The 21774-nt window shown below is 42.5% G+C and overlaps 2 protein-coding genes across 2 annotated transcripts in view; one reads left to right on the top strand and one right to left on the bottom strand.

Moving 5' to 3' along the window:
- Bfsp1 (beaded filament structural protein 1) overlaps nt 1-541 on the bottom strand; it is a 93064-nt gene extending 92523 nt beyond the window's left edge. Inside the window, exon 1 of the mRNA XM_036185349.1 lies at nt 302-541. The gene's annotated coding sequence lies outside the window, so the exon portion shown is untranslated. The remainder of the gene's footprint in view (nt 1-301) is intronic.
- Nucleotides 542-592: 51 nt separating this feature from the next.
- The window catches only part of Dstn (destrin, actin depolymerizing factor), a 28271-nt gene continuing 7089 nt past the window's right edge, over nt 593-21774 (top strand). Inside the window, exon 1 of the mRNA XM_036185350.1 lies at nt 593-761. Within this exon, the coding sequence (XP_036041243.1) occupies nt 759-761 (3 nt within the window). The 5' untranslated portion in view covers nt 593-758. The remainder of the gene's footprint in view (nt 762-21774) is intronic.

The raw sequence follows: 21774 nt of genomic DNA, 5'->3' as shown, positions 1-21774 counted from the left end.
TAGCGCTGACTCACACAGCACTTTGAGCAGCCACTGTCGCCTCAGGAAGGAGGAAAAATGTGCAGATTTTTCCTCTCACGCGACGGCCGACGTGCCGGGCTGACCAATCAGCACAGGATGGTGGGAACAGCACCAAAGTAGGTAAAAAAATTCGAGATGCGGACCCGGAGCGCTGTTCAGCGAGCCGTCCCCGCCTCCCCGGCATCTGCCCCCACCTCCCGTGCTGCAGACCGGGCTCCCGCCCACCGGCGTTCGCCCCGCCTACTCCGCGCTACGGTCCCGCCCCCGGCGGCGCGCACACCTGGCCAGGTGGCGACTTCCATGTATGGGCAACAGCCGCGCGGTGGGCGGGGCATCGCGTAGTCCCGCCTCCAGGGCAGGGCCATCCTCCCTGGAGCGTCCTTTGCCCGCCCTTCACTCAGGAACTGCCCGGCGCTCCCCAGGGCGGGGGAGCCATGCACTCCCCTGACTCAATCGCCGGAGCGAGGTTTCCAGCCGTCTGCAGACAGCCGGGCCTCCTGGGTGGGGCCTGGCGGGAGGGGTGGGCGGGGGGAGGGCTGTTGCATAGCAACGGCGGGCGGAGCGCAGCGCGCGCAGGCGCAGTCTCGCTGGAACCCGTGCAGCCTGCCCCTTAATAGGCTCGAGCTGTCCCATCCGCCTTGCGCTCGCTCTCCTAGTCTTGCTACGGCGAGGAGGACGCTGCACAGACTTTGCCGCCAGGCTCCTAGCTCTCGCTTCAGAAGTCCGCCGCGGCGAACATGGTGAGTGACCCGCAGCTCGGGCGTTGGACGAGGGAGGGACCGTGTCCCGCGGCTCCAAGGCAGCTCCTGGGCCACCGCCCGGGATCGTCTTCGGCCCGGCCTCGCTGCCTTCGATCCCGAGGTCTGTAGGTCCCCCGGGATGGGCCGCGGAACCCGGGGACCGTCCGTGTGGGTGCAGTATTCCCCAAGGCCAGCTCAGTGACCCATGAGCCTTTCTTTCTAGCCCTTTCCACCGGGAAGGAAAAGAAGGATTTTATTGAACACCCTAGAGGGCGGGGTGATTGCTAGCGAGCGTGATTAAGAACAGGGTGGCCTTGCCGTGGCATTGTTTGTCCTATCTGGCAATCAGCTTCAGTGGCACTCTCGTTGGGCTTGTCAAGCTTGGCAGTGTCTCTTTTAACCCTTCCCTGCCGGGTTCGTCCATCTATAGCTAGAAATTTGCCTTCACCTGAGAACATGGCTTTATTCTGGGTGTAAGGGGTGAACGTGACGTTGCTTTCCTGATGCAAATTTAAAAGCTTTCAAAAGGTCCATTTAATTACTCCAGCCCTTTAATAAGAGAAACATTCGTTGTATTGAGATGATGGAGATTTTGTGTAATTTACAAACTTCTCTACTTCTAAACTGTTACTCTAATCTGCTGTAAAACAGTATCTCAACTGGGCGATCAGGTAGACCATTTTGTCGCTGTAGTCTGCATACACTGTTACCATTTTTGGTCAATGATTTGCTGGCAAGGCCTTGCCACACTGCTAGAAATATTATCCTGTCGCTGCATCTGTGCGCTTGGAAGCAGTTGGTGCCCACTTATCTGTCTACAGAATGTTTTTACTGGATAACAACTTTGATTTTCCTTAGGATGTAGCAACTGGCTTGCAGGTGCAGGCTGGCTCATTAGATTAAATGGGTAGTTTTCTTGATAACCGACCATGCTCAATAGTGTCGTGATAGTAAGTCTTGTTCTTCTGTGGGTTTAATGCTGTATCAGCTACAAATAGATCAGGCCCTGAAGTCTTTGAGCCTCTTCAAGTTGTAAATGTAATCTGTATGTAGTGGTTTATAGTCAAGACTTGATCTAAAGGCTTTGAGTTCTGATGAATTTGAGCACTCGGTGTAATGAAGGACTGTGAAGTGGACTGGTGCCTGCTCTCCAGTCTGCTGATGGAACATCTTTTCTTTTAGTTGAGAATGCAAACTTTATATTTACAATAGGGCCAAACATTTTAAAAGTGTAAATGCTTAGTTGTAAAGCTTAACTTTACTGTGTACATTCAAACAAAATGAAAGAGGAGTGAGTTGTATTTGCTGGCACTTGAGGGAGAGAGAAAAACTGAAGGTGGATCACCCAAGTGCTAATGTATTTATTATGGTCTGAGGACTGGGTGCAGGAATGCCTTGGTGCTTGGTGGAGTCAGTTCTCCTTTAACTGTGGACTCTGGGTATTGAACTTAGGTTGTCAGACTCGCCCTGGCAAGTGCCTTCACCTGCTGAGCCATTACAGTTCTGGGTGTGTTTTCAGCATGAAGATTTTAGAACACAGACTCTAACTGTGTTTGCTTTTTATAAGCATAGAACATCTCCATTCAATCCAGCCACTAGAGAATACTAGAGAGAGACAGTTTCTCCTTTATTATCCCAGATTCTAGCCATCTCTATATTTGAAACCTTTTAGATTTGTTGGTGAGCTACTTGGTGGTGTCTTTTTCTGAGGCAGGATCTCACTCTGTAATCCAGAATGACATGGAACTCACTGTGAAAAGCCCAGGCTGGACTTGGACTTGAGGCAAGCCTGCCTGAGTCTGCAGGTGTAGGGGTCTTGCTATAACCCAGGGTAGCCTAGTATCCTGCTCTCTTAGCCTCCTGAGTGCTGGGATTAATTAATGTCAGGTAATTGCTTAGCTTCTCCCTCTTTCCTTTAGTTTTTTGAGACTGGGTTTCTCTGTAGCCCTGGCTGTCCTGAATCTTGCTTTGTAGACCAGGCTGGTCTCAAACTCAGCTGAGATCCGCCTGCCTCTGCCACCCGGGTGCTGGGATTAAAGGTGTATGTCACCATTGCCGGTCTCCTCCTTTTCCTCTTTTTGGGGATAATAGTGGAGAGATTAAAGTTTAACTGCAGATAGGTTTGTTTTAAATTAGAAGAATTACTTCCTGGTACTCATTAAGTCTTCTAGAAGCAGTTTAAATAAAGGAAGTTGAAGTTAGAAAAATGAGATGTCATGTTTTCAGATGTCTCACTACAAAATATCACCATGAATGTCTCTATAAAATCCCCTCCCCAAGTGGAGGAAAATGTACCCTCTGTTTGCACATGCCAAATAAAATTTCTGTGTGTGTACTGGGTGTGTCAGCTTCCTCATATGTGCAAAGATTACTTGCCAGCTCACCATTAAATTCCTAGCTTTATTTGCTCAGTTCTGTTGGTTACAGCTTGATACATCACATGTAGATTTGACTAGCCTTTTCTTTAATCAAGGAATGCGTTTGCAGCATAGTTTTGTGGCTCTCAGGAAAGTAGGGTGTAGTCTTGCCTTGAAATAGAGTTACAGAATATGTGCTAATGTAACCCTTAACTTTACACAGACAGAATTCTTCTCCAACGAACTGAGCTAGTTGACTTGGACTGAATTGCCAACTTATTCTGCACTTGGTGAACCAGAAAAATACTTTTAATGACTCAGTTAAATAGGTTGGATATACATTTATGTGCTCTGCCCCCCCCCCCCCCCCTTGGTTTTTCAAGACAGGGTTTTTCTGTGTGGTGCTGGCTGTCCTAGGGAACTCTCTGAACCAGGTTGGCCTCAAACTTAGATCAGTCTGCTTCTGCCTCCCAAGTACCACCAGACTTGACCGTTTGTGTGCCCATTTAACATAAGAAAGCAGATTGTAACAGATCAGTTACCTCCTACAAATCACTTTTTCTTATTTTACAACCATCTTTAAAGTGATTAATTTTGAAGCATTTTAAGCGGTGCAGAATAAAGATCCCCTTTTATCAAAAGAAAAATCATGATGGGGGGGGTCATATTTTGGGTATTTGTTATGACTGCAGCTAAATATACATCTTCCTAGTTAGTCTCTTTCCTCCCTAAAAGGTACCACTCCTGTGTCAAAGATCTTAAGGTACTGGCCCAATAGGAAATGATTTCATTCAGGATGTTGCAAATTCAAAGCATGATGGAGAAATTTCTCCAAGAAAAAGATTTTGAACCTGGGCAGGTAACCCACAGTCTTGAGGAAGGATATGAAAAGATCTTGTTAAAGAATATACAATAGGCTTTTCCTTTCCTCTTTTCTTTCTTTTTTAATAATTGAGATGGTCTCACTGTGTAGTCCAGGCTGGCCTCAAACCTCTAGAGATAGGCCTACCTCTGCCTCTTGAGTACTGGGGATTAAAAGGCCTGTCCTTAGGTGCAAGGTTCAGGTCCATTTCACCACAGCCACCTGAAGTTGATAGATTTCATTCTTTGACACTTATGCATTAAAAAAAAAATCATTCATGTGTGTGGATACCTACATGTCTGTGTGCCATGTAGGTGCAGTACCCATGTAGGTCAGAAGAGGGCGTCAGATCCCTTGGAGCTGGAATTAACAAATGGTTGTGAGTTGTCATGTCGAATTGACCCCAGGTTTTCTGCAAGAGCAATTAGTTCTCTTAACTCTTGAGCCATCTCTCCAGTCCCTTCACTTTTCATGCTTTTAAGTATACATATATACATTCACGCTGCATTAATGTGTTAAATTTTATATATATGCTATACCTTGCCCAGCCCTTTTCAGCTTTTTTTTTCTTTCAATTTTTGTGTTCTTTTGGGGAGGGCATTGGTTTTTATTACATTTACTTAATTTATTGTATTGTTTACACATGCTTGCATAGGCCTATATGTAGAAGTGAGGGAACAACTTGCTGGAATTCTCTCCTTCTTCCATGTGGGTCCTGGGCATTGAATTCAGCTTGTCAGATTTGTAGGCAAATGCCTTTACTCTGAGCCATCTCACCAACCCAGAGTGTTGGGTTGAACTACTGGACATTATTCCACTATAAAATTGTCCAAGTTTATTCACCCCCCTATTAGTGGACATTTGGTCATTTCTCCAGTTGGTCATCTAAATTTTTTTTTTTACCATAGTTGGTTTCCATATAACATTACTTACTTACTTAATTAATGTTACTTGTCTAGTCCCTGTATGTATCTCTTGGTATAAACACAGAGACCCTTGGGTGGAGAGCATGCATATGAATTATCTACTCCTCTTGGTATGTTTTACTTTGCATTCCATTATCTATAGCCTTTTGGTGGCTTGAATAATAAGAAATGTCCCTCGTAAGCTCATGTTTTTGCACACTTGACTCCCAGATGGTAGAAATAACTGATACACGCCTCCTTTCTATTTTTTTTTCTCTTTCTTTCTTTCTTTCTTTCTTTCTTTCTTTCTTTCTTTCTTTTTTTTTTTTTTTGAGACAGGGTTTCTCTATGCTTTGCGCCTTTCCTGGATCTTCCTCTGTAAACCAGGCTGGCCTTGAACTCACAAAGATCCACCTGCCTCTGCCTCCGAGTGCTGAGATTAAAGGCATGCACCACCACTGCCCGGCTCCTTTCTATTTCTTTTCACCTAATTTGAGCCTTAAATCCTTTGCCTATCTGATGTGTAGAAAATGGTTTCTAGGGTTGGGGATTTAGCTCAGTGGTAGAGTGCTTGCCCTGGGTTCGATCCTCAGCTCAAAAAAGGAAAAAAAAAATGGTTTCTATGTTTGACAGTTAGTACATTTTTTTTGTATATATTGTACTTTTTTAAAATTATTTTTTGATTGATGCTGGCCATGGACCCCAAAGCCTCACCACATAATGCGAGGTAAGCAAGGTACCACTCTGCTGCACATCAGCTTGTATCTTATGGTTTTTGTTTTTGTTTGTTTGTTTTTTGGTTATTCGAGACAGGGTTTCTCTGTGTAGCTTTGTGCCTTTCCTGGAACTCACTTGGTAGCCCAGGCTGGCCTCGAACTCACAGAGATCTGCTTGCCTCTGCCTCCTGAGTGCTGGGATTAAAGGAGTGTGCCACCACCGCCCGGCTGTATCTTATGTTTATATGTCTGATATACCTGTGAACCTGACTTGATCTGAGCTGGCTTTAGAGCTACACACTCAAAGCACTGACCAAAACAAAAACAAAAGCCCCAAGACCATGATTGTCAATGCTGGATCCTCCTACCATGGACTGGCATTTCTCCCTGTGTGTCTTTCCAGGCATCTTAAGCTGCTAAATCACAGAGGACAAATGCTTCCTCTTTATTTCATCTGCCATTTTCAGGCTTCTGGGGTGGTGGACTGTAGACTAGATAGTTCCTTCTTAGTTGGGGGCTACAGAGATTAATCTCCTCCGTTCTATACTTGCCTCTTTTTCCTGGGCAGTTCATTTAGCCAGAATCTTACAAACAAATGGAGAGATGGTGTGGTAATGAAGAGCACTTGCTAGGTTTGTCGAGGACCCAGGTTCAGTTAGGTGGCATACAACCACCTATAACTCCAATTCCAAAGGACCCCACTCCCTCTTCTGGCCCCTACAGGTACTGCACACACATGAAGGCACATACAGACAAGCAAGCACACACCATACACATAATTATACAATAAACCAAATACTCAAAGAATGTACTCTCTACTTCCTACTTAAATTTGTTGTGAACTAAACAAACAAAGCCCACTTAAAAACATCTATGCAAAACAAACTCATTCTCATTCTCTGTTTGACAGGCTCTCCACCCTGTGTAGCTAGCCCAGGCTGGTCTTCAGTGCTCCTGAGTGTGGGGATTACTTGCATATACCACTTCACCAGGCATATCACAACAGTTTTCCACAAATAGAATTAGTTTCAGGGAAGTAGTGCTTAACAGTATAAAGGATCTGAAAAGTTTGTATTTTTATGCTATTGAAACTTACCTCCTTTCAGTAATAACCAAGTGTCTTGAGGTAGAGCATATTATTCTTGACATTTGAGAGGCTCTGAGCCTTGGAAAACTGACTTGTATATATAAATGCATTGTTTTTGTCTGCAGAGCATACTCTAGGCCCTGTTCTGAGTGATTCAATTTGATCTCAGTGTACAATTTGCTGATTTATGTGCGAACTACAGAACATAAAACACGAGATTATTGAAATACTGCGAGCCTCTTCCCTTTTAGATTGTTCATGAAATCCTGTCTATCCAAAGGCTTATTTATATCTAACACCAGGAATATTTTAAGTTCCCTTCTGCTCTTCTGCTTCCTTGTAGTGCTGTTACAAGTGACAAGTTTTCACTGGGGATTATGCTTCTGAGCATTTTATTTGTCTTAACATTTTGCTGTGAAAAGTATAGAGTTAGAAAACTATATCAGGTTTATTCAGCTCAGTAGTACTTCAAACAAATCTAGTTATGTGCCTTAGAATCTGCTAGACCAGGACGCCATTGAATTCAGCTTTTAATCTAGAGTGATTCGTAACTCTCATACTGAACTAATCTTTCAGTGGCTGACATTGCCACTAAACATGCTTACGTATTGCTTACTCAATTCCTTGGTTTTCTGTTATGTTAAAATTTAAGAATTAAGTTTTAGTAAATTTAAAAACAAGGGAAAAGAATTTAGTGTCTAGTGGCAGGCCGGTAAAAGTCGAGAAGTCTCTGCTCCCATAAGACATGAATGAGCACCTGAGAGATGGAGACCTCAGCACCTCCTGCAGCAGGCATCCCATCGAAGGAAGACCGTCCCTTCTAGCGTTTGTGTATTATGCTGTAGGTTGGACCTCTTTAAACCTGCTCACAGAAAAAGAAAAATGAATTTTCTGTCCTGGTTCTTCTGTTGGCTTATCAATATAGTTAGCTTTTAGTTTTGAATATTTTCCATATACATTTGGTGCAGTCCCCAGTGGCTATAGAGCTGATGTTGGCACAGGTAAGATTGAGCCATCTTATTTTCGGGCCAGTCTTTAAGCCATTGAACTTTGAGGAATTCTCGTTGTAAAATTTTGTTTCAGGAATGTGTATATATCTAATTCTTTTCTCATTGCTCCTTTAAAAAAGTAGCCAGCAAAGGTGAAGTTTATTTAAACAGTATAATCACCACTTACTTATTTGTGGCACTAGGTACCAACCCAGGAACTTGTGTATGCCTGGAATCACTCTACTAAGCCATCTCTAAATATCGTATCAACATTTGACTGACAGAAAAATTAGTAAGTCTTACATATTTTCATTGTTGGACATTCTGTATATATTTTTACACTTGAAGCACAACTCAGTCAGGCTTGGTGGTGTTCACCATTCATCCTAGCACTCTGGGGGTGGAGACAGAGGCAGGAGGGTCTTGAGTTCTAGGCCTGCCTGGATACTAAATAAGACTATCTCAGTGTAAGCGCTTAAATATTCATTGGGCATATTTGACTTGTATTTAGATACCATGACTATGGTTTAAAAAGTAGGTTCTCATACCCAAGTTTCCCCTAATACATTTAACAAATTTATTAGCAATGGAATATAGAATTTTAAAGTTGTTAATTAAAATGCAATAAAATTTAAAATACAATTCTCTAGCCATTTTTAAAGGAGTCACTAAACTGTATGTGGTTAGTAGAAGCCTTATTGGACCAGCCGTATACATTATGAATGTTCTATTCAGTTTGTGGTAGGAAGTTAACTTGAATACTAAACTGACACTTTAACTCTTTGCACTTATGCACATAATCTTAAGAAGCAATGTTAAGAATGTCAATTTATTTTTATTATTTGTGTGTGTGTAGTTTATATGTTACCACATGCATGCAGGAGCCCACAAAGACCAAAAGAGAATGGTGGATCCCCTGGAATTGGAATTACAATTATAAGTCCCCATGTGGGTTCAGTCAAGTCCTCTGTAAGAGCAGTAATCACTCTTAGTTGATGACCCATCTCTTCAGTTTCTTTTGTGATGCTTACTAAGATGCTTTTTAAAGCCAGATTGTACCACTCTATTAAGATGGGGCTGTACATATCAATAATGCAGTCCCTTTCTCATAGTAGCTCACTAGATGTTACTGAATTATAATGAATTTGTGATGAAGATTTTCTTAATTTTGACAGACAAGTTCCTATAGAGATGGATTATTTTAATTTTTACACCTCCTGTTCTCACTTTTAAATAATGCATTGGAAACTGAGGCTTAATTAAGCATTGGAACAATTGAGCAGCACCCCACCTTTGTGTACACATTACAATTCAATTTGAGTCTTTTCATGTAAATCCTTAGTGATGAGGCAAGTATTGCTGTGGTGACACTTGAAATACTTCTGGCATACAGAAACTTCTTTCTTGTGAATGAAATTGATGTTATTTGCTTATGGAGATCTTGAGTCATAGAAAATAGCTTAAAGGCCTAACATGTGAAGAACAAGGTAACTTAGAAGTGTTAACTGTGTGTCAGGCATTGTGTTCGCTTGTCCCATGCCATCCTTATAGCAGTTCAGGTGCTACCACTCTCCTAAGCCGTCCTGCCAGGCTGTTAGAGGCATACAGAGTTTTGGAGTCTGGTTTTGCCTCTTTCTCTGTGGCCTTTGGTTGGTTGCTGTTTTGCTCTCAGTTTTACCACTTTTCATTTTTTGTTGAATGAATGGAAAAAGCCAAAACCACTTATTTAATTTGTGGGGAAAAAAAAGGAGGAGAAGGAGGAGGAGGATTATTTCTGCCTAACTGGTCCCAGGCAAGCTAATCCATCATGGTAAGAAAGAGTGATCTGTGTGAAGAATGTTTCAGGCAGGGGACTTCTTCAAGGGACCTTGAGCTTGGTCTGTGCCCAGAAAGAAAGGCTTGTTGGACTGAAATTCTACAGACAGGGAGAAAAGGTAGTGCATCAGCTTTGGTCACTGTGATAGACTAACAGAGTTAGTTATTTAAAGGAAGAAAGTTCGATTTTGGCTAATGGTGTCTGTCCATGATTGTCGGCCCATAACACTTAGGTCCATGGTAGGACAAAAGCATCATCATAGAAATGTGCAGTGGGGGAGAGCTGCTTGCATCATGGCTGCCAGGAAGCAGAGATTAAAGAGGCGTGGCCTATTCCTATTTCCTCCTACTGACCCCGCCTCCTAAGAGCCACCGAAGTATGCATAGATGGACAATCCCTTCAGTTTGTCAGGTCTTTAAAAAATTAAATTTGGGGGCTCCTCATACCTCGGCAATTTCACCCTATTTTAGTTGTTGATGCTCTACCTGATAACATTGATTCATGTTAAATTTAAGTTCATTTCTTTAAAAGAAATGTTATGTTGTGCTTAAACTTTTATACATTTGCACCTTTTCTTCAAAATAGTCTGATTTGTGAAATTGCCAAGTCAAAACCAATCGGAGTGTTCCATACAGCAGAAACAACACGGTGAATTGATAACCTGAAAACCAGGAGGGATTACTTGCCAACCATTCACCCAACAAGAGAGTAGTGTCCAGAATATATTAACTCAGGAGGAGCAAAGTCCCAAATGATCTGATTACAAGGAGCAAATGGTGTCAGGTGTGGTGGCACACATCTATAATTCCCTTATTTGGGAGGCTAAGAGGGAAGATTGTGAGTCCCAGGCAGGTCTACAAAAGATAGTGGCGTAGTGATACCAAATCTAGTAATGAGATATTAGTTGATTTCATGTCTTGTTTTTGTGACTAGTGTTGCAGTAAACATGGGCGTTTACCAGACATCTCTTTGACAGGCTGATTTGATTTCTTTTGTATTTATAACTAGAGGGATAGCTACATTGTGGAGTTCTATTGTTACTGTTCTGAGGAACCTTCATATTATTTTCCATAGTGCTGCACACATTCATATTCCTACCAATGATATGTGGCAGTCACCTTTTTCTGCATCTTTGCCAGCATGGATGTATTTAGGCTCTCGATGGTGGCCTTCCTCACAAGAGTGTAACAGATGGTGTTTGGTTGTGGTTTACATTTCCCTTGTGACTAATACAGTCATTTTTTCATATAATTGGCCATTTATCCTTTCACAAAGGTCTGTTCAGCTTCCCCTCCCCCCTTTAAATCAGATTTCTGCTGTTTTTCAGTTGGGTCACTTTTGGATCCTCGTCCGTTGTTGGACAAATGTTTTTTCATACTCTGTTAGATGATGTCTCTTCAGCTTTGTATCCTTTGTTGAACAGAAACTAATTGGTTTGATTAACCCCATTTGCCTGTTTTTACTTTCGTTGCCTGTGATCTGGAGAAGCATATTCAGAAGCCATTGTCTGCTCGGTGTCTTGAAGGTCACCCCTGTGTCTTCTAATAGTCTCATGTTTAGGTCTTGGATGCACTTTGACTTGAGAGATGGGGTCTAGTTTATTGTTTTGTGTATGAATTTCCACATTTCCCAGCGTCATTCATTAAAAACTGTCTTTGCTCTAATGTAGGTTTTGGGTGCATTGGCGGTGATTAGTTAGCCATAGATTATGGAATTATTTGTGGGTTCTCTGTCTGTTCCATTGGTCTACATGTGTGTACTTTTATGCTAGCACCATGCTGTTTTGTTTATTTTCTCTTTGTAGTATGTTTTGAGATATGAGGTATTATGTTTCTGTTTCTGATCTTCCTTTGAAATAATTTATTTTTATTTTATTTGTATATCTGTATAAGGGTGTCAGATCTTGGAGTTACAGACAGTTGTGAGCCGCCATGTGAGTGCTGGGAATTGAACCCAGGTCCTCTGGAAGAATAAGCTGAGCCATCTCTCCAGGCCCCTGATATTTTATTTTTGCTAAAATACTTTGACTACCCAGGTTTGATTTTTCTTTCCCTTCCCTCTCTTGTGTAGCCTAGGCTGGCTTCATACTCAATGTTTAGCCAAGGCTATATTTGAACTGCTGATCCTCCTGCTTCCAGTTCCCACGTGCTGGAATAGCAGGCATGTGACACCGTCCCCATCTTTCTTCTGTTTTGTGAAGAAAACCGTTGCTATTCGGGTAGGCATTGCATTGACTCTCAATCCGCTTTGATAGTACAGACACTTTACCCACACTTTGAACCCATGAGCCTTTCTGTGCTGTCTTTTCATGGTGGTGTGGAGTCTCCATTGTTCTCGCTTTCATGTTTTGTAATTAGCATTGTATATAATAGTCCACTCCCTGAGCTAGATGGAGGCCTAAGGGGTTTGGTTTGGTTTTTGCTTTTGGTAGTGTAGTGCCAGGGATAGGGGAGAGGCCTTGTGCCTGTTAGGTGGGGTTCTGTCACCCGACAAGCTGCCTTCCTCGTCCCGTGGAAGGGACTTTTGATGCTGTCCTCCTTTCTGACTTTTGTTTTGGCAGTGGGGGTTGCTTTCTTGGTTCTTTTTCTCTTTTTTCCTTTTTGCTCTGCAAGTTCATTATTGGTACATAAAAATGCTACTGATTTTGTATATTGATTTTTTTTAACTGAATTCATTTGTCAGTTTTAGCAGTGTGATAGTCAGACTTTGATGTGGAGAACCATGTTGTTGCAGCAGAATATGCCCTTCCCTCTCCTGTCTGCCACAGCTCTTTCTCTCGTCTTGCTGCTCCGGGTGAGACCACATTCTGGGTAGCAATGGTAAATGGGTGTCCTTGTCTTATCCCTGATTTTACAGGGAGTAATTTTTGCTTTCTCCTCTTCAAGATGATGTAAAGACATTTTTACTTTTTCAAATATTAGCAAATCCATGAAACACTCTCTCTACTTGGTAGAACTAGCAGACACCTCATTTTAAGTAATGCCTTTAAATGTTTTTAGCTGCAGAATCAAATGGGCCCATGGTAAGAACTTAGATCACGCCAACTTTTAAATGTGTTGTTTCGTGGCGCATTGATTTCTTAGTCATGCCCTTGAGTATTGATTAGAATATATATTTGTATCTCTTACATAGCATTTATCCTGAAGTTTATGTGAAATATGATGCTCACATATTGGGCAGTTAAAAATAAAAAAAAACACATTTATAAGTTTAAAGACAAAAATGCTATGAAACTTTTCTGGTTAAGTAAACATCTAGGTGGCAGCATCACAGTCCTAGCTGGTGGATGGAGGATTAAGATGCGTAGGACAGAGTAGACTGATAAAGATACTGACAGGTTGGGAATGGAGGTAGGTGATAGAATGCCTGCTTAGCATGTAGCAAGGCCTGGGTTTGATCCTGGCACTGCGTAAACAAAGGAACAATTTAAAAATACTCACTAACAGCTCTTGTTCTTTTGGGGGAAGTCCAGAGCAGGAGTCAACTAACAGATAGGACACTATCTGATAGCTAATACTACAATAATAGAAATAACTATGGTCTTCATTGGTACATGGAGGATCATGCCGATTTTGGTTAGAGCTGATGATGAGGACAAAGAGCTGCCTTCCCAGAGGAGGAGCTGAGCTGACCCTGAATGAGGGCAACCAGATGAGAGGAGAAACTCTGTAGCACCACAAGAGAATGTGAGGTGTTCAGGGATGCTTGCTAATGAGTTCAGCTCTCAAAACAGCTCCTAAGTAGCAAGGCCATTTGGTCTGCGGCATAGGTCATCCCAGCCACATCTGTGCTGTTTTAAAGTGACTCAGGATTTTTATGATTGGAAATTGGTGGTGAATTTAATACTGTTTGTTCAGCTTTTTCTCTCTTTTTTTCTGTTTTTATTTTTGAACTAATTATTTTTGTTTTTTTTTAAGATGGTTTCTCTGTGTAGCCCTGGCTGTCCTGGAACTCCGAATGGTCTCACACTCAGCACTCTAGCTGTCTCTACCTTGAGTGCTGGGATTAAAGGCATGTGCCACCATTCCTGGCTTCGCTTGGCTTTTTTGATGAAGTAGTATTGAAACAGAGTTAGCTTGAAACATTTTCTGGCTCACTGGTATCTGATGAGGTAACTGCAGCTAGAGTGGTGTGGTGGCCCCGGGAGGGACCGAGGAAGGGAGGCAGGCAGGCAGTGGCACAGCTGGCACATTCCTGCCACATGCCAGTCCTGCGGGCCTGTAGCCTGACAAATGGAGCGGAAGTGAGCTTAGGTATCTTAGCTCCTTGGCCAGGCATCTTTAACCAAGGGCATAATCTGTAAAACTGCGCTTAATACCTCCGGACATTTTCAGTTTATATTGGAGAATCCCTGTGTGTTTCTTGACTAATATATACTGGGAAGGGACCGATTTTAGGGAGAAACATACTTACTTGCTAATCTGGTCATGGCTTTCTTCGTTGTGGGTGATAGCTTCCTAGAGTAGTGTAATTGAACCTTTTATTTTTGAGATTATTCTATAATTACATTTATTCCTTCAACCATCCCCTGTACCCCTCCCTGCTCTCCTTCAAGTTCACGGCCTCTTTTCATTGTTGCATATACGTTCTTCAATGTCACCTGCACAATCTGTGTGATGGTACTCTGTATGTGTGTTTTCAGGGCTGTTTGGCACTGGACAACCAATTGGGGAAGGCCACCTTTCTCTTTCCCAGCTTCCCTCAGTTTGCTATAGTTCTTTGTGCAGGATTGAGGTCTCATAGGCTTTTCCTCATCTAGTTTGGCATGTCCATTGGACGTGGCATCATCCTTGTTCGGCTCACATTTGGACAATCATGTTGGTGAGACTTTTGAATGTAGCTTCTGACAAGAATGACTAGGAGACACAAATCTCACAGCAAACTCCCTGATCCTCTGACTCTTACAGTCTTTTCATCCCTTGTCCACAAAGTTCCCTGTGCCCTAGGTGCAAGAGTGTTTTGTAGATGTATTCATTGGGACTGGCCTCCACAGCTCTGCATTTTGATTGGTTGTGGTTTTTGTCATGGTCTCTGTTGTAAAGGAAAGTTACCTTGATGACGGGTGAGGACTGTACTTACCTGTGGACATACGGACAAATATTTAGAGTGTAATTACAGATTGTGCTGTTTTAATAAAGTAATGGTTGTAGATTCTCCTTCAAGATCCATGACTTCACTAGCACCTGAGTAGTTAGCTGGATTTCCAGACATGGTTTCCCTCATGTTGAGTAGTTCTTAAGTCCAATTAGAGAGCTGTTGGTTACTACCAACATGTGCATGCCATTACTGCATCCATAGGTTATCCTGGCATGCTGGTTGTTGTGGTTCATAGGGGATTTATGGTGTCTTCTGCAGTAGGGACTTACCTTCCACCTCCGGGGGCAGCCAAGGGCATCAGCAGTAGGCTGTATGTTTGGGGAGTCTTTTGGACAGCCTGGCCAACAACTCAAAAGAGGGCTTCTTAGGTGTGGTAATGAAGGTTTTGTTAGGTAGTCTTTGGCTCTTAGAGGGAGCATTGTCAGTCCAGATGTGAATAGTTCATTAAAATTATGTATGTATATTTATATTGAGTATAGTTAAAATGTTTCTCTCATGCATCTCTTTTTTGAGCATTTCTTTGCTATTTTTAAAAAGAGGTGTGTGTGTGTGTGTGTGTGTGTGTGTGTGTGTGTGTGTGTGAGAGAGAGAGAGAGAGAGAGAGAGAGAGAGAGAGAGAGAGATATGTGTGCAGGTGCTCATGGAGGATAGAAGAGGGTGAGATGCCTGGAAGCTGGGTTCCAGGTGGTTGTAAGCCATGCAGTGTGGGTCCTGGGAACTAAAACTGGATCCTCTGCAAGAGCAGTGAATATTCTTAACTATTAAGACATTTTTCCAGCCCCGTGGCATTGAAAATTGTTTTGTTTATTGATTTGGTGCGTGTGTGCACATGAATACCCACCATGGTACACATATGGAGGACAGAGGACAACTTGTAGGCATTAGTTCATTCCTCCCACCATGTGAATTCCATGGATTGAACTCAGGTGCTCAGTCAGACTTGATAGCCAGCACCTGTACTTACTGAACAGTCTTGCCCCTTTCTTTGCTCTTTAACCACCTAATATATTATTTATTTATTTTAGTTAGCATGCAAAATACTAGGTTTCATTCAGGCAGTTGGAAACAAATTTTCTTTTTCTTGCTGGCTCCCTTCCATTGTTTCTCCAGTTTTTGTGCCATCCACCGCCAGCAAGGTTCTTCTTCTTCATTGCACAAGGGTTCCGATGCCCTGTCCCTTCCTCACACTTCCTTCCCCTTTATCATCCCATTTCTAATTGCATAGCCTAGGACATTTATAGATGAGCAAGAACTGCAGTATTTTTTTTTTCTGAGTTCAGCTTACCTCACTTAATATAGTAGTTTCTAGATCTATCCTTTTTCTTGGAAATATTTTTATGGCAATGGAAATTCCATTGTACACATACCACATTTTCAATCTATTTATCTGTTGATGGCACCACTAAATATTCACGAGAAGAGAGAGATGGATACTTACCAGATACCCCAGTTGTAGTGGACAGGAAACAGGGAATCTCTGATTGCGGAGATAATCTGTTCTCATTACCACCCTGCCCTCTGCCCTCGGCCCTTTGTAGTGTACTCAGTAAAGTTGTTACTTTTTTCTGTAAATAAACAAATTCCTGTTCATTGGTGTTTTGCCTGCATGTATGTCTGTGTGACTGTGTGAGGGTGTTGGGTACCCTAGCACTGGAGTTACAGACAGGATTGTGCTGGGAATTGAACCTGGGTCCTGTGGGAGAGCAGTCAGTGCTCCTAATTGCTGAGCCATCTCTCCAGCCCCCAAATACAAGTTTTAACTTGTCCAATAACCAAAGGCTTTGCTGAGAACTGACAGCGTGGCTTTACTGAAGAGTTGAAGATGCTCTAACTGGATCTTCTGGTTAATAATTGTAATCATTAGTGCGCACTTACTGAATGGCGTTGCCAAACACTACATTCCAGTGCTTGGTGTATGAGTTAGAAAATGAACAGCTCTGACCACCCTGGGGATGCTAGAGGATGCTAGAGGATGTTGCTGCTCTGCAGAGAAAGATCTTCCAAAGTGAAGCATTCCCAGTTCTGCTTAGGAGACAAGTGTTAACCAGTTTTGTTTGTTTAAGGCATTTTCTCAACTTCTTTAAAAGAACACAGTCTCAGTTAATTGCAAATTTGTCAGGATGATGGGGACCAAAGTTGCTTTTCTAGTTCTTTCTTCACTTCTTTCCCAATAGCTAGTGCTTCTTCCGCAAGGGATAAAATAAAACGTCATTTTTTAATCCACCTGGAAGAACTAAGCCTTTGGTTAATTTGCTTAAGTTGAACTGTTTTACATGAAACTTTGACCTTTCTTTTTTTCTTTTTTCTTTTCTTTTTTTTTTTTTTTCGAGGCAGGGTTTCCCTGTGTAGCTTTGCACCTTTCCTGGATCTCACTCTGTAGACCAGGCTGCCCTCGAACTCACAGAGATCCGCCTGGCTCTGCTTCCTGAGTGCTGGGATTAAAGGCGTGAGCCACCACCGCCCGGTGACCTTTCATTTTTATTGCTTTGAGTCTTTGAAACAAATATAACATATACTTTTAATAAACAATGCCATGTTTGCTGGTGCACACCTGTAATCCTAGCACTTATGATGCTGAGGCAAGATAATTATTAATTTGATGCTAGCCTGGGCTATATAATGAAACCCTGCCTCAGCTCTGTGTGTGTGTGTGTGTGTGTGTGTGTGTGTGTGTGTGTGTGTGTGTGTTAGCAATTTGTTTCCCTCAAAATTGCTTCGTTGCCCTCAGAAATAGTCAGCCATAAATAGATTAAATACTCAATGTGAAATCTTTGACCTTAGAGGCATTAATCTGTTTTTTTTGCATAGTATAATAACTGAAGTTCCAAGTGACATGAGTCATTAAAAAAACAGTGTGTGATTTCCCAAGACAGAAAGTTATGTAATATATTTTATAAATTTGTTTGCCAAACTTACTGTGTTAGTATTAAGTCAGTTCTATGTGCTGCGACTTCTTATATTTCTTAAAAATAAATTAATAATTAATTTTCTTATTGTCTCCTATATTTGCAGTGCTCCAGCCCGTGGTGATGGCTACCACGATAAGAGGCAGGAAAGAGACGCTGGCCTAGCTGTTACTGGCCCCACGTCTCCCTAGGACTGCTGGAACAGGGATTTTGTAATGGAGGGTCAGGCCTCAGGGTGACTGGGAGTCTGCCTTCCTTTTTGTGTGGTCACTTACTCTCTTCTTTTCAGTAGGATGGCTAAGCTGGAAAGCTCAGAAGACTCTGGAATTCTGGAGTCAAGGGGCAGAGGGATCTCGATGGCAGGGCGTTCAGGGGGGAATTACACTGATTGATTTCACTCAACTCCCCATTGAATTCCCCTCTTTCTTTTCTGGTCCTGGTGGAATTCTGGTCTTTTCTAATCACTTTCTTAACCGCAGTGGAGCTGTTGGAGGGGGCAGAGTTGGAGGGCTCAGACCTTGGCAGCTCTGCAGCACTGTGTCCTGTCCATCACCACTGGGAGGCCTTAGCAGTAGCCAGCACCCCAGCCCTTAGCCCTACCTCTGGGCAGGCTATAAACAAAGGAACCTCAACCCAGCTTGAAACTCCCCAACTCCTTTCAGAAACTGCTGTGAGGAGCCACTGACTATTCTATCAGTTTAATTTACAGTTGTCTGCTCTGCAGTAGTCCACTTTTCAGACACTTTAAACTCTGAGAAAAACCAGGTTTTAGTAATTAATAACTTTCTTAGGTAGCTAGGTGGCTTTTATTCTGTTTTCTTTAATTAGGATTAAAGTGTAGTGGATTTTAATAGTGGAGCCAAGGTGAGGTGACCTACTTGAGTTTAGCAGTGAGAAATGAACCTCTCCGATGTTCGGGTTTAGGGTGGCCTGCCGTTAGTGACAGTCATGTTGAGGTTTGGACTGGTTAAGTGGTTAATGTAAACCCTCAAAACTTGATGTCTTAAGTTTCAAAGATTGCCACTCACCCTTAGGGTAGAGTTGAGAGACTTGTTCTTTCAGCTTAGTCTGCCATTTCCAAGAGTATGCCCAGTGTCTTATTATCTGTAGCATAATTTGATGTCTGACCAGTGACTGTTTAAGGGTCGTGTACGTCATGAATCTTGAATATTGATTGAATCTCTCAGTTGGTGAGTATTTAAGAAAAGATTATTTTATGTATATGAGTGCCCTGCATGCATGACTTTTATACTAGAAGATGGCATCAGATCCCACTATTGATAGATGTGAGCTACCATGTGGTTGCTGGGAATAGAACTCAGGACCTCTGGAAGAGCAGCCAGTGCTCTTAACTGCTGAGCCATCTCTCCAGCCCCCCAGTTGGTGAGTTTATAAATGCTCCACCAAAAGAGACTCAAGACAAGCATCTGACCCACTGGGCTTGAAGCAAGGTCAGCAGCAGCTGTTCTGACACAGAGCAGAGTGTGGGTTCCTGTTCTCCAGTGGTTCCTACTCCGGACCTGGAGACATTTTAGCTGCGAACGCCAGAGCTTTTTAAGGTAGTCAGAGCTCCTGTGAAGCAGAGTCTATTTTTGCTCTCAGATCCCTTCCAACTCTGCAGCAACTTAGTGTTCCCTGGTCAGAGGACTTTCAGCGGTCTGTATTGTTTCAGCTCTACAGACTTGAAGTCTAGAATGGAATTTGATTTAACTTTATTTAAAATAAATTTACAGACTCTTGACTGCTGAGCAGTTAAATATTGAATACTGAAAAATGAAACTGATAGGAGAGGTCTTTTTTCTCTCCACCCTTTTCTTGAAGGATCCAGACAGGCTCTGCCTGGCGTTTCTTCTGAGATGAAAGCCTTCAGGTTGGGATGGGTAGGCCTGGACAACCAGCCTTTTTGTTAGGGAAGCATAGTGACTCTGCAGACTCCAGTGTTTGGGCCTGCGATGAGACTCACCTTGATGTCTCGGGGTACAGAGCCACTCAGGTGAGTCCACACAGTGGTCCAGACTGCAGGGTGAGGTCTGCTGTAATGCCGCCAGCCTCTTCTGTGACCCTGGGGAGTTGGGCTTAAGAAGCCATGAAGGGGCCCGCAGGTGTGCCAGGTGTCTGTGGCACAGATCCTTGCACTCAGGCCACCGGAATTTGTGAAGGACTTTACTCTTTCATCATAACTTACAGGTGAAAAAGTAAACACAGCAGAGCGCTAAAGTAGTAGTCCTATTTCATCGAGTTTTAGGGCTAAATTTTAACAAGTCACCTGGATCTTATGAAGGTAGGCTCTTAGGCTCTACTCAACATATTGTCAAACCCCACATGTTGAGGTGATGTTTCCGGTGGAAAAGGCTCAGACTCTGCCCAGGTTGGAGCCAGAAGCTACAGCACAGCTACAGAATAGTTTGCTTTGTTTTCAGTTACAGTGCACAGGTGATTTCTAAATCCGTTTCCAGCTTTGTTTGAGAGACTTAGATACCTTGGGTATATTCAGATACTGCTTGAATAAATAGAAAGCTTCCATGTGGCCCTCTGATAATTGGGCAAGCGCTGAATGGACTCAGTAGGTATTTTAAAAAATACTAACAAGCAAGAGCACAGGAAGATGGGAAGGAAAAGTTGTGGGAAGATGGGGAGGAGTTCGAGGGAGGCAGTAGGGTGAATGGACTCAAACACATTATATGAATGGTAAACTTGAAATAAACTATTTTACAAAGAAAGGCTTGGTTGTTGGTTAAAAGAAACTTAGATGTCAGCATTATTGTAGACTAGAGAGGAATTGGAGTCTGTTTTTCTAGTTCTTCTTTGATGATATTTGAACATTATTTTCCATTTCTTGCAAAGATCAGAAAGTACTACTAAATCAGTGATTTTAAAAAAATATAGTAAGTATGCATTGTAATAAGAATGTAATATAGTATATTATATAGTTTTTGTTAGTTTTCTATTCAGTATTAATTTTCTGGCTGCCACTATATTAAAGTATGCTGTTCATTTAAAGTAACTGCATTTATAAGAAAAATGTGTGGATTTGGTTAGCCAGATGGGAGGAGCTTGTGAGTAAATGTGGAATAGATAGGACTGCAGTGTATGTTCACATTTGGATGATGAAATGCCAAATTACCTTACTAATAAATGCTAGGTTCCCAATAGATCCCACTCCCCCCACATTCTTGCAGGTATCTTTTTTTCCTTGTATTTTTGTGACTGGGTCTCACTACTGTAATCCAGGCTGGCCTTGAACTGGTGATCATCTCCCAGCCATAGCTCTCAAACTGCTTGCTTGGATATAGGCATGTACCATCACAGCCAGCTTCTTTCACGTGTGTTTAAGTAGCGTTTATTGCAGAGCATTCCCATCAACCCTAAAAGAAAATTGCCAGTTTGCAATCAGTCCCTTTCCTCTTCCCTTGGTCCTGGAAACCGCTAGTCTACTTAGAGACTTGGGACATTTGCTGTAAATAGACTGATGCTGCATGCAGCCCTTTCTCTTTGGCTGGCTTCTTTCTTCTGAGTGTGATGCTTTCTTTTATGCTGTAGTGTGTCACTTCCTCATTTTTGCTTTATTGTGTGGATGGGCTGCATTTAAAAATCCCTTGCTTAATGGACTTTGGGGTGGTTTCCAGTTTTTATCTGTGTGAATAGCGGTTCTGTGGACATTTGCAATGGTTGTTCATATGTGCACATTTTTATTTCTTTAATATGTATACCAAGAACTGGAATTCTTAGGTGATCTATTAACTCCATGTTTAGTGCTTTGAGAATTGCAGGTGGGTGACCTGTTAGTAATTTTGCTGTTGCAATATGAGATTACAGTTTGTCCACACTCAGTAATATTTGTTAGTGGAGTGTGTGTGTGTGTGTGTGTGTGTGTGTGTGTGTGTGTGTGTGTTTAGGACAGAGGCTGTGTTGAGTGTCATCACTCTCTGCCATGTTTTTGGGGATAGATCTCCCTGAACCCTGAACCTGGCACTTTGTGTCTGATCTGCCAGCCCCCAGGATCTGCATGTCTTTGGTGCCCCAGTCCTGGGATTGTAGGCACATGCCATCATGCCTGGCTTTTGCATGAGTGCCTGGGATGTGGGTTCAGGTCCTCATGTTGGATAAGCACCTTACCTACTATGCTGTGTCTCCCAAGCTCAGTCTTTCTTTTTAAGCCATCCTAGTAAGTATAATATCTGATGTGCATTTCTCTAATGACTACTGACAGCGAATTTTTCCCACGTGCTTATTGGTCATTTGCGTCCTGGGATATTCTTTGAGAAATTTATGCTCAGA

This window comes from Onychomys torridus, chromosome 4 (genome assembly GCF_903995425.1).
Source record: "Onychomys torridus chromosome 4, mOncTor1.1, whole genome shotgun sequence".
In the NCBI taxonomy this organism is placed as follows: Eukaryota; Metazoa; Chordata; class Mammalia; order Rodentia; family Cricetidae; genus Onychomys; species Onychomys torridus.
This window is presented reverse-complemented; position numbering and strand designations above follow the sequence as displayed.